The 14,205-nt window shown below is 36.9% G+C and overlaps 1 protein-coding gene across 1 annotated transcript in view; it reads right to left on the minus strand.

Moving 5' to 3' along the window:
• TNRC6A (trinucleotide repeat containing adaptor 6A) overlaps window positions 1-14,205 on the minus strand; it is a 165,626-nt gene that overhangs the window by 73,368 nt on the left and 78,053 nt on the right. The window contains exon 2 of the mRNA XM_065891795.1: window positions 1,262-1,349. Coding sequence (XP_065747867.1) covers window positions 1,262-1,349 — 88 coding nt within the window. The remainder of the gene's footprint in view (window positions 1-1,261; window positions 1,350-14,205) is intronic.

Raw genomic sequence — 14,205 nt, forward strand, 5'->3', positions numbered from 1 at the left:
TTTCCCCAACACCCGATGGCCAAAATGGAAGAAGTGCCAACAGCTATGACCAACCCCTCCAGTCTCACTCCGACACTTCTACACTTGGCTCCTTCCCACCACCACCCCCTGCAATCAAAACCCATACTTTAACACATACAGGCTATAGACACTTAATTCTCAGTTTATACTGCTGGAATCATTTTCCATTCTGCTCCTTATTCACTTGGCTAATTTCTATGCTAAGAAAACTTCCCTGTCCCTCTACCCCATTTCAGGCTGAGTTAAGCACTTCTCTCTGGGCTTCAACAGATCCCTACCTGCCATAGTTCTGTATCCTGTTTTTCCCTACTAAATAGTGTGGAGATAACTATGTTGCTCTAGTCTATATCCAGTTCCTAGCACAAAAAAGGTATATATTAAAAATTAAAATCATACCTTTTCATTAGAATACAGAAATGGAACAGTAATGTCACCGGGTCTTTCAGAACATTTTTAAGGTCCCTGAAACGTTGATGTAGCAGGAGATGAGTGCCTAGCTCAGTTAACTGTCATCAGCCTCTAGTATTAATTTGGAAAAATCTTTACAGGCATCTTTTATTTTTCTGCAATTTGTGTTGCTTTGATTACAGTTTTTGATGAATGTACTGGTTAAAGACCTTTTGCAGCAATTATGTCTTAGGCTTATTTTTAAATATCTTAACATAATCTTCAAATTTAAAAAAATCAGCCCAGGTACTAAATAAAAAGAGAAAAGGAAATTGACACTTTGTTTCCTATTATGTTTATTATTTCCTTTATTACTTTATTTTCTATTATGTGTATGTATTACATTATCTTATTTTATTCAACTCTCATTTTACAAAACATAAGGAAACTAAGGCCCAGAGAGGCTAAATAAAGTTGACGGCCACACTGTTCTGTATGCTATGTGGGAGAGCCTGATTTCAAAGCCTCTCTATGCAGCTACAAATTCCACGCTCTTCTCACTATAAAATGATGTATTATGAAAACCTAGGAGCACCTAATCGAAAAATAAAGACCTATGCAAAGCACTTACCTTCGAGAAAAATTATTGGCAAAATCAAATAACTATGCATTAAATTGTACACACTTAACAAGTTACTATTAATGCATATTCAAAGACATTAAATATTAAAATGAATCTCCACTGAAGTTAAAACATTAAATCAAATGCTTTAAATAATCCGGTAAGAGTAATTTTCTTTTTAATCTATGTTTAAACTGCTTAATATAAATAATTAGTTTATACATATACTACCTTCTTTTGAGCAGCTTCCTTCTTTTTCTTGTCGTCTTTTTTCTTTTTCTTTTCTTCCATCAACTGTTCTTCTTCTTGCACTAAATCCCTGAACCACACAGTTGCAATTAACTTTCCCAAAATGAATTAATAACAGTAATGTTGCATACAGATTCATTTTCACTCTTATTAGAAGGCATGGCAAATTATTCTTTTATCATTCATTGAAATAAAACACAACTTGCAACCTCAGTCTAACTATACAGCCACTGCACAGTACTTTTCTTTAGTAAGCCACAAGTAGTAGAGCTTTTATCTTAATGTTATATCAAGGAAGACAACCTAAAGTTAGCAAATTTTACACTGGGAAACAAGCAACTTCCTCTAATTCTAGCATGTAAACAACATCTCATGAGCAGAGTTACCTTGCTTCTGGCCCCAATTATCAATTAGTAGCTAATGGCAATGCCTGGAACCTTCCCCACAATCCTCTCCTGACCAGGTATCTGGGGTATCTTCAGCTCTCCTTGCTCTAAAAAGCTTTATACCTATTTTTAGAACACAACTTATTCATAAATAGATGATTTGTATTTTAGCATTATACTAATTTCATATCCTATAAACATTCTAAACTATTCTCTCAATACTTGGGAAACAATCCATAATGCACTAACGTAAGTAAGTTTGTTTCAATTCTTAAAATCAGAAATGTTCAAATTTGTCAACAGAACCTCTGGCTCGGGATTTCAAAATGAATGGGCAAGTGTATTTGTCTCCTCCTTTCTACTCTCCCTCACTGAAATGATAGGGAAAAGGGTACTAAATCTATTCAGAGCTGATGAATATACAAGAGCAAAGGAAGCTGCAACCTAAGAATAAACACAAGAGAAGTCTTAAACGGCTGTATGTGCCATCCTGTGGTAGAGCTCCAGAGAGGCTCCAAGATTAGAGCTGGTTGAGCAAATAGGCACAGAGCAAAGACTGCATAAGGAATAGAAAGTCCACAACTACTCAGCTCTTTCCATCCCTATATGGCTACATGGCCACAGGTAGCAAATGCATTTAAATCCAAAAAAACAATCAACACCCTTCACATACACAGGGCTCCCCATCAGCATCCCCCCAACCCTTTCAAGGTAGGGGACTACTGGGTAATGAAATCTACACAAAGATGGAGGAAACATACTCAAGTTACCTACATTAATTACCCTAGAGTCTAGAACATAAACCTTCATTCATAATATCAACAGACAATCAAAAATCACGAGATACTTAAAGAAAATCAATACACAAAGAAAAAGTACCTAACTCTGCCCCGAGGAAGCTTTCCAGGGGGGACATTATGAATACCAGGCAGAGAAGGTTCAAGGGACATAAACTAGACACTTGGGAAATTGTAAATAATTCATTAAGGCTGGAATGCATATGGCAGTGGGGATGCAGTGGAAGATAAAATGAGAAACACAGACAAATACATACAAAACTAGAAGGGGTGCTATAGGTGCACTCCATTGAGATTACACAAAACTTAAGTTGGCTTTGCTGATGGAAGAAACTGAGAGAAGACGCAGGGAGACCATGAAAAACAAAATGAGTGACATTATGTAAATTGATGATAATTCAGTAAAGTTAACTATACCACTGCTAAAATCAGAAGTTGGAAAAAGAGGATGATAACTGTTGCTGTATTTCATTCCATTTTGTTCAAAGCAGCACTGTCGTGTGGCTAACAGAGTAGCAAAACAGACTCAAGCCAACTGTAATCATGACTCATTCTCTAGCGTTCCGTGTGAGGGAGGTAATGAGACTGAGCAAGCTCACTCACTGTACTCCTGGAAGCCAAGGCTGAGGTAGCCATAGCATGTGCGAGAAAGAACAAATCGCAAACAAAAGCAAATAAGTTCCATCATCGTCATGTTACTCAACCAAAGCTGTTTACTAGCTCCAAATACTTAAACTCCTTCAGCCTCAGTTTCTTCATTAAAACTGGGGATAAATTACCGTATGCACCTACTTCCTAGCATTTCTGTAAGGTTTAAATGAAGAATGCTTACTTAACACATTTGAGTAAGCAACTCAAATGCCTAGTCAGGAACCCCTCTCACCAATTCTCAGTGGCATCTCTAAGACTGTATTCACTCTACTTTTGTCAAGATATTTAGGGTCACTTATTATGCAGAAACTCAGGAATCTTTAGCATTTGTTCTTTGTGTTTGCCTGTGAATTACAGACGAGTCCTTTTCTAACCTTGTTCTACATCACTATAATTTTACTCTATGGGATGTTCCTTTACTATTTAACCGGAATTTTTTTCTCCCTTCTCAAACTTCATTTTGAAGACTTTTTGATGACATTAGCAAATGTTTTCCTGACCAAAAATGGTCTCTTTAGTACTTAAAAGATGAACCGTATTTCCTCAAGGAAATAATATAGTATCAGTTGATACCAGAAGCATAAGAGAAAAAAGTTCTCTTCTTCAATACTGTCATCACCACCAACTAACCACACTTTTCCCACATCTCCTTCAGAAAGCCAACTGGAAAAATATATATAAATATACCTAAACACTTCGACTTTCAGAATTTAAATGCTAGTAGAGAGTCATATAAGATATTTGATTCTATCTTTCACCACATCTATCAAAAGGAATAAGGGTCGATGGATCTCATAGGTCTAAGTTGTCCGTGTTGTACATGCTAAGTTGCACATGCTCCACAAAGACGACATTCCAGTCAGCAATCATTCGTCCCTTGAAAGTTAGTAGCAAAATATCTCAAATATGCAAGTTCTGGATCTAGGAATGAGAACAAACCTCTGAGTGATTAAAATGTTACAGTGACTATGCTGGGCAGTTTAAATATATTTTCCCATTTGTCACTTTTTTAAAACGATAGGGACAGGTTTCCCTTCTATAGATGAAGAAACTGAAGCTCAGAAAGGTTAAGCGACTTGTCCAAGGTCATACGGCTAGTATACAGTGGAGTAAGGATTCAAATCTTGGTTCTCAAAGTCATGGTCCTTCCTTTCCCCTACACCATAATACCTCCCAAAGTACTAGCTCTCTTTTCAGAAGCCATAGAGAATAATCCTTTTCCTTTAGATAAGTTAAGTGATAGATCTTCTCACTTTTATCTTTTCACCAGACTGTGTGCCTCCACAATCCTTTTCTTATTTCCTTCCACCTTTTATAAGAACACTTAACAATGTACTACAGGAAATACAAAGTATTGGAGTTCCAAAAACCATGGGGTGTATAATCAGGAGCAAGAACTGCAAAAGACTCAAAGACAAAGACTAAACAACCACTGGTTTTAACAAGAGGGGACCAGGCATTGGTGATATTTAAGACAGCAATTTCAGTATTTTTTATTTTGTGAATGTTTGTGGGAGGACAATGTGGGAGAAACAACTAGACCACAACCAGTGAATAGTTGTAAAGTCCATACTTGAGGAGTTCAATCATTTTGTGGGGTTTTTTTGTTTGTTTGTTTTAAGAAGAAAGAGAAGTAGGAGAGTAGCTAAAAAGCTATCAGAAGTGAGCAAAAATGCCTGTCTTTTTAAAAAAAACACTCATGAAAAATGCAAGGTGCATGACAGAGTACATAGTATTCTACCATTTGTGTATAAAGTGAGAGAGCCTATGTATTCATATTCATCTGTATGTGTCTAAAATGACTCTAAAAGAACACCTAAGAAACTAATAGTAATTGTGGGGGAGGAAGCAGAAGGAACTAAGCATTTGGGGCCCGAGAGGAAGGGAGATCTCACTGTATAAACCTTTTCATACAGTATTTTAGTTTCTGAGCTATGTAAGTATTCAAAAACTTAAATATTAAAAATTTTCCAGTATTAATATTAAATTTTACTATTTAAAAAGTAAAAGGCTGTTCTGTTTCTGGTTTGCTCCGAGATCCAGTCATGAATGCATGCTATATTCTCTTAGATTTCTTTTTTGTATCTGTTGAAAAGGTTACAGAATTTCTGTCTTTTGATCACTGATATGATTAACTCTATCGATGGATTTTCTAGTATTGAACCAAGCTTTGCATTTCCTAGTATAAAGCCAATTCAATATATTATTTTTTTAAATAAATTGCTGAGTTTTCTTTCTAATAAAGGCAAAAAACTATAATGCTACACTATTTTTTTATACTAATTTCACTGGCAAAAATGTTCAAGAATAATAATATCCAGTGCTGGCAAAAATGAAAGTTAAGAGGTTCTTGCTTATATTACTGGTAGAAAACTACTATAACCTTTTGGAAAGTATTGTGGTAACAGTTTTAAAAATTAAAGTTACACATAATCTGAGAATTCCCTGGCGGTCCAGTGGGTAAGAATCCGCACTTCCATGACAGGGGCCACTGGTTCAATCCTTGGCTGGGGAACTAAGATACTGCGTGGCGGGGGGGCGGGGGGGAGGCAGGAATGAAGGAAGGAAGGAAGGAAGACATAATCTCTCCAGCCACCCCATGCTTCAGAATGTGTCTTACAGAAATAAAGCACTAGTACACAAGGCCATATGCGTATGAAGGTTCACTGCAAGGTTCACAAGGGCTGAAAAGCTGAATGTCCATCAATAAAGAAATGGCTTTATAATAGCATAGCATATTGGATTGAAAAAAAGTTGATCTGGTTATTGATTTGAAGGAATGTCCCTGACATTGTTAAATGAAAAAAAAGCAATTTGCAGAACTGTGAACAGTGTTAGCCTATATTTTTTTAAAGTTGTCTGTTTGTATATTTGTATAACTTTATACAAATTTAAGGAAAGACATGAGGAAATACCCTCCTGAACTAGGACACTAGAGTAACCTCACAACTGAACCAACTGTTTGGGGAAATTGTTATGTTTTTTAAAAAGCATATCCCCATGGAAAATGTTATGGTGAACATGCATTATTTTTGTAAATTAGTACCAAAAAAATGTTTTTTAAAAACATCATGTCTAGGATTTGCTTTTACTACTCCAGTCCCCACCCCATCTTCCCAAAAAAGGAAAACAGAAAAATGAAACAAGATTGACAAAATGTTGACAATTGCTGAAACTGGGTAATAGGTACGTGAAAGTTCTTTATTCTGTTCTATTTTTGTGTATGTTTGAAATTTTCCATAATAAAAGACAAAAATGATCACAAGCCTCCAACCAAATGATTAAAGGCAACAAGGTGGGAGATCAGAGACAGATGAAGCAGATAACTGTGTGAACCAAGTGTCTTAGGAACAGGAAGAGGATGGGTAAGGCAAGTGTCCATAATGGCAGCAAGATAGATCTGGGATCTAGAAAGCCCATCCTGGAACTGCTCTTCCTGATGCTTGGTCAGTTTTCCCTACATTCCCAACACGAGTATCATTAAAAACAATCACTTCCAAAGGATACTCCTGTAAACTGCTGTTGGATATGGACTAGCAAGGACCTCTGGTGAGCAACTTAGAAATATCTATCAATATTAAACTTTTAAATGTCACTATGTTTATGACCCATCAATTTCAATCTAAGCCTCTACAAAGGGAAATGTACAAAAATAGATACTGCAAAATAATAGCCTAAAAGCCAATCAATAGGGAAAAATTAAACAAATCATAATGTACTCATGCCATGAAATACTACGCATTAGTTTAAAAAAAAAAAGGAGGGGAGTTATAGATTTCCATGGTGTGCAGAAAGGAGTTATTAACACAGCAGGTATAAGACTGTGATCCTAAGAAAGGACTGCAAGGTTGGCCACTGGCTGGTGTCAAGGAACTTGGATTTCAGGGAGGTTCCCACCAATCCCTAACTGATATGGGTAAGCTTAGTACAAACAGTATACTTCTGCTGAAAGCCTACGTTTCTTATGGCAGTTGGGAATTTTGGTACACGTTAGGCAGAGGGTACCTACATAACCGGCCCCTAAAAAAACCCCTAGGCACTGAATTTCTAACCAGCTTTCCTGGTAGACAGGTTTACATATGTTATAATTTGATGCTAGAGAAATTAAGCACATCCTGTGTGACATCACAGGGACAGAAATCTTGGGAGCTTATACCTACCTAGTTTCCTCTGGATTTTGTCCAATGTGCCTTTTCCCTTTACGGATTTTGCTTTGTATACTTTCACTGTAATGATTCACAGCCATGAGTATGACTATATGCAGAATCCTCTGAGCCTTCCTAGTGAATCATCAAACCCGAGGGTGGTCTTGGGGAACCCCCTCAACAAATGTGGCCTTACAGAAAAGATCTCTAAGACACACTGCTGAGCTGAAAAAATGTCATGGTCCAGATTATATCATTTGTTAAAAAAACAAAAACAAAATCCCATTAAAAAAAGTACACATCCACAGGATAGCAAGGAAGCGGACCCTCAAGGTACCTGGATGATCTGACTCTCTGTATCCAAAATCATTTAATAATAACCTACAAAATGTTTAATCAATAAGAATGTGCCTGGGGATTCCTAACGTCAAGCAGTCTGCTGTGTACTGGGAGAACCCAAGTAGAATACATGGTTTTAAACTACAATTTTGTAGGAACAACAACTGAACACACCCGCAATATGGAAACAAGAAATCATTTGGTAGAGGCCATAAGCAAGTTCAGGAAAATAAGACATGCATATGAGCTGTTACAGCTAAGCAAAGCTTCATGGAGCAGTAAGAAGTTGATCTGGGTCTTAAAGAAGAGGCAGGATTTCTAAAGAGAGGTGGGCTTTTTCAAGCAAGGGAGCACACAAAAGGGCATGGACACCAGCAAAGCACAGAGAACTGTTAGCATGGCAATTTCAGGGTCCAGTGTTGACTGGGATAGAAAAGGGAGGAAAAGCACTGGGTAAAAGTAGGAAATAAATTTGCTCAATAGGGTGAGAAGACTGTTGCAGTAATCCAAGTAAAAGTGTTATGTCCTGAACCATGATGGTGGCAAGCGGAAATGAATAGCAAAGAATAAATCCAAGATAATCACAAGAAATTGGAACAGTTGACAGTATTAATAAGAATGGGGCTTCCCTTGTGACGCAGTGGTTGAGAGTCCGCCTGCCAATGCAGGGGGCGCGGGTTCGTGCCCTGGTCTGGGAGGATCCCACGTGCCGCGGAGCGGCTGGGCCCGTGGGCCATGGCTGCTGGGCCTGCGCATCCGGAGCCTGTGCTCCGCAACGGGAGAGGCCACAGCAGTGAGAGGCCCACGTACCACACACACACACACAAAATATATATATATATATATATATATATATATATATATATATATATATATACATATAAATCAGTAAGAATGACAAAAGAGAGACAAGATAATGACAACTCCAGATTATAGAAAGCAAAAATTTTTAAATGGAGGCTCTGTTAGAAATGATTATAGAAAATAGGGGGCTACTTTCCATAGGGCCCAACTAGCCTATCAGTCTCAACCTACCATAAGCCAGCTCACCTTCACACAGAAACCAACTGTATGTTACAAGCTAGTTTTGAAAATAATTTCACATCTTCTGCCAAAAAATGTTGTTCACCTACTTTTTTCTTACAATTTATTGTTTTCTCCCAGCCTTCCTGCTTCTCCTTTTCCTATCTGCTTGTCAGCCTCTTCTGTTTTCCTCCTCCTTGTCCTCCTATGCCTAAATTAATCACCAAAGCCAGTCTAGCACCACAACAGGAAGTCACTGGTAACCTTCAAAGGTATAATTTCACCAGACAGTAAAGATGGAAACCAAACTGCTGCAAAAGAGGTTAAGCATGATCAGATTTTCAAAAATTTAGCCATGATATGAAAAAAAAACCAGGATAAAACTGAAGTTTTTTTTTTTTAAATAAGGAAGACTAGTACTTATTTGGAAGTAGAAAAGGGGTTAAGGAATAAAGGTATCAGAGAGGGTGATAATAGATGGGGTAACACAAGAGAAGCTTGTTTACAGTCACAGGTAGTTTATACCTGCAAATGCTAAAGTAGTTAAATAAAACTGATACATCCATAAAATGGAATAACTATACTGCTGTAAAACAGATAAGGAAGGCCTCCATATTCTGATATGAAAGGATCTGAAAGGTATATAGTTAACTGGGGAAAAAACTAAGGTTCAGTATACTATCTTTTGTGTTAAAAGTGGGGAAGAGATAGGAATATATATCCCCCATGTGCTCGTATTTGCGTAAAGGAATTCTAGAAGCACACACATACAGAAACTAATAAAAATACCTATTTGTGATAGAAATATGTGGAGAAAAGAGGACAAAAGACAGGATGGCGGCAACACTGTGTATTTCTAGACAGCATTTGATTTTGAACCATAAAGCACAGGCAGGTAGTGAAGTCAGCGTATCTTCCTCTTAAGAATGAAGAGAAAATAAGAAAATAGGACATGATGAGGTATCAGTGAAGATACAGATGATACATAGTCTGGATCTCTTCAAAAAGTAGCAGGTTGAGCTTGAAGGGGGCTTCTACTGGCCTCATAAACTACGCAATAAAATAATGCTAGTAAAGGATTACAACCCACTGAATAAATGAAGAATCCATGAGTCCCTACTAATATGAATAAATGAATAAATGGATGAATTAACAGGGTAAAGGGACGGATGGTACAGTAGAATGTCAACTAATGTAGCAAAAATAATGGACTTAGAAAATCACCATTTAGCAATCTACTGACTCAGGCAAGAATCTTGATGAGAAATAATATATTTACATAGTTTCAAAGTACTCCCAACAATATAATTATTAATTACAAAGAGAAAGTACTAACTTTACGGTGGTGAAACCTGACATATACCAGGTAGTTGGTATTCAACTTACCCAAGTAGTTTAAGTTACCATCGCCAATAATGAGATAAATGGACATGATGCACCTCCTTATATGAGGCAATAAGCAAAACAACATCAGTCCTGTGCTGTTCCTGCCAAAAACACATAATGTAAATCTAATCAAGAGGAAACATCAGACAAATATAGATTGAGGGACATTCTACCAAATAACTAACCTGTACTCTTTTAAAAATATCAACGTCTTCAAAAACAAAGACAGACTGAGAAACTGTTCCAGAACACTGGTGACTAAACAAACTTGAAAACTAAATGCAGCCTGTATCCTAGATTGAATCTCTGACCAGAAAGAAGTTTTTTTTTTAATTTGCTCTAAAAGTTATTACTGAGACAATTGGCAAAATCTGAGTAAGATCTGCAGATTTGCTATTAAGATTGTACTGAATAATACTTTTCCAATTTTGATAATGGCACTGTAGTTACTAAGAAAATGTCTTTGAATTTAGGAAATATTTATTTTGTTTTTAAATTGAAATATAGTTGATTTACAATGTTTCAGGTGTCCAGCAGTGATTCAGTTTATACACAAACACACACACACATTCTTTTTCAGATTCTTTTCCATTATAGGTTACTATAAGATATTGAATATAGTTCCCTGTGCTATACAGCAGGTCCTTGTTATTTTATATATAGTAGTGTGTATCTGCTAATCCCAAATCCCTAATTTATCCCTCCCTCCCCTCCCCTTCAGTAACCATAGGTTTGTTTTCTATGTCTGAGTCTGTTTGTTTTGTAAATGACTTGATGTGTATTATTTTTTTAGATTACATATATAAGCGATATCATATAATGTTTGTCTTTCTCTGACTTAACTTCACTTAGTATGATAACCTATGTTTGCAGCAACACAGGTCCACCCATGTTGCTGCAAATGGCATTATTTCATTCTTTTTTTATGGCTGAGTATGTTAGGAAATAAATATTTACGTTTTTAGGGGTAAAGGGACATCACGTCTCTAAGTTACTCTCAAATGGTTCAGGAAAAAACCATTATGCATGTAAAAAGAGAATGAGAAAGCAAAGGTGGTTAAATATCACCGTTTGAGGAACACAGATGGAGGCTATTCAGGAATTTTTTGTCTAGTAAAATTTCTCTCAGACTGAAATTATTTTCAAATAAAAAGCGCAGGTTGGGGATAGTGATATTAGAATTTTAAAAGAACTGAAACCTCCCACCGTAGCAACAGGAGCACTGTACAGTTTACAAGGTGCTCTGAAGAGATCATCCATTTTGAACCACAATGCCAAAACACAGAATTTATGTTATTGCCATTTGACACTAAAAGAAACCAAGGATTGGAAGCTCTAAATGACCTGTACAGTGTAAGACAATGGTAAAGGCTGACCCCAAATCCGGTTTGCTAAACTACGCTCCTAAATCTACTCCTCTTTTGAGGCTTAACAATTACTAGTTCCTTCATAATTCTTTCCAACTCAAATAAAACTCACCCTTGACCTCTAATTAAACAATGCTCATTTTCTAATTATTTCAGATGTTAATCTCACTCTTCCAAATAGAACTAATTACTGTTCTGGGGACAAAAAGCAGTTCTACTTATATTAGTACTCCAATTTAATACCAATTCCTTCTTCCCTGCTGTTACTAACACTCTAACCCCATCCACCACCAAACATGCACTCTTTTCACTCTCTTCTACCCACATTCTACTTCTTTAAGGACCAGTTTAAATCCAATCTATTCAAACAAGCATTTCCTGGGCAGCACAGCATGAGGTTAAGAGCTCTGGCTCTGATCCCAAAGAGATGTGGGCTTAAATCTCAACTCCACTACCGCCTTGTGTAAGCAACTTGTTTAATTTCTCTAAAGCCTCCGTCTCCTTGTTTATAAGAGGTCTTAAACTGTACCTCCCTCAGAGGGTTGTTGTGAAGATTAAATTAGGTAATGCAGACGAAGTGCTTAAGAGATGCACATAAGTGTACACTAAACATTAGCTACAAGAAACTAGGTACAAAATACGGCACTAAACTAAAGTTAGGACACAAAGAAGACTGCGACCAAAGAAAGGAGAGCATACAGTAGAAAACGGAATTGACACACCTCTTAGAATGGCTGTCATCAAGAAGACAGGAGGTAACAAGTGTAGCAAGTGTTGGTGAGGACATGGAGAAAAGGGAACCTTTGTGCACTGCTGGTGGGAATGTAAATTGGTGCAGCCACTATGGAAAACAGTATGGAGGTTCCTTAAAAAACTAAAAATACAACTACTAATGGCCCAGCAATCCCACTTCTGGGTATATATCCAAGAGAAATGAAAACAGGATATCAAAAAGATATCTGCACTCCCAAGTTTATTGCAGCATTATTCACAAGATACAGAAACAACCTAAGTGTCCATCAATGAATGAAGAAGGTGTTGCATACACATACAAAGGAATAATATTCAGCCTGGAGAAAGAAGAAAATTCTGCCATTTGCAACAACACGGACGAACCTTAAGGGCATTATGCTGAGTAAAATAAGTCAGACAGAGAAGGACAAATACTATATGATTATCACTTATATGTGGACTCTAAAAAACCTGAACTTGCAGGGGCTGGGGGATAGGAGAATTGAGGAGATGTTGTTAAATAGTACAAACCTGCAACTCCTGAAACTAAGGAGAATAAGTTCTGGAAATCTAATGTACAGAATAGTGATTACAGTCAACAATACTATGTTGTATGCTTCAAAGTTGCTCAGAGACTGGATTTTAAATGTTCTCACCACGAAAAAGAAATGATAATTATGTGACATGATAGAGATGTTAGCTAATGCTTCAGTGGTAATCATATTGTAATACTGTAGACCCTTGAACAAGGCAGGGGTTAGAGGCACTGACCACATGCAGTCAAAAATCTGCATATAACTTTACAGTTGGCCCTCCAAACCCACAGTTCCACATCTACTGATTCAACCAACCACAGATCATGTAGTACTGTAATATGTATTTAGTGGGGGGGGGGGAATCTACATATAAAAATCCACACAGTTCAAACCCATGTTATTCAAGGGTAAACATGCATATAAATATCTCAAAGCAGCAAGCTGTACACCTTAAACTTGCACAAAGTTAGATGTCAATTATATCTCAATAAAACACACACAAATACACAGGCAATGCACTAACTGCTGGGGGGAAAAGAAAATGGAATTAATTTTGTTAATCATACCTAATAAAGTGGGAAAAAATTAAAAAGAAAAAATGGAACTGGATATATAAAAACAATTATTAATGCACAATGCAGAATGAGGTAGATGCCAAACCAAACAGCTCAAGACCCCAGATTGTAGATTCCAAACCAGACCATACCTGGTACCAAAAGACAAAGATATCACAAGAAAGGAAAACTACAGATCAATAACCCTTGTGACCACAGACTCAAAAATCCTTAACAGAAGACTAATAAATCGAATCTAGCAACATATAATAAGGACTATATGCCTTGCCCAAGAGGGATTTATCCCAGGAATGCAAAGTTGGTTTAACATATGAAAATCAATGTAATACAACATTAACAGAACAAAGCATAAACCAACGTGACCTCAACAGAAACAGAAAAAGCATTTGACAAAATCCAACACCCTTTCATGACAAGATAAAAACATTCAAACTAGGAATAGAAGGAAACTTCCTTAATTTGATAAAGGCCATCTACAGAAAGCCCACAGTTCACATTACATTTAATGGTTAAGACTGAATGCTCTTCCTCTAAGATTAGAAACAAGACAAGAATGTTCACTCTTGCCATTCCTATTCAACATTTTACTATAGGTTCTGGTCAGAAAAATTAGGCAAGAAAAAGAAACAAAAGGCACCAAGATTGGAAAGGAAATTATAAAACTTATCTTTATTCACAGTTAATATGGTCCTATGTATAGAAGTCCTAAGGAATACACACACACACACACACACACACACACACACACACACACACACGGGTTCAGCACAGATGCAGGATACAGGATCAACATACAAAAATCAATTGGCTAATGTTCTAAAACATGTATGAACCTTGAGAATATTATGCTAAGTGAAATAAGCCAATCACAAAAGGACAAATATTACGAGTGGTTCTAGGAACCACTCAAGAGGTTCATATAACAGTCAAATTCATAGACAGAAAGTAGAATGGTGCTTCCCAAAGGTAGAGGGGAGTAGAGAATGGGG

The sequence above is a fragment of the Phocoena phocoena genome, chromosome 15 (genome assembly GCF_963924675.1).
Source record: "Phocoena phocoena chromosome 15, mPhoPho1.1, whole genome shotgun sequence".
In the NCBI taxonomy this organism is placed as follows: Eukaryota; Metazoa; Chordata; class Mammalia; order Artiodactyla; family Phocoenidae; genus Phocoena; species Phocoena phocoena.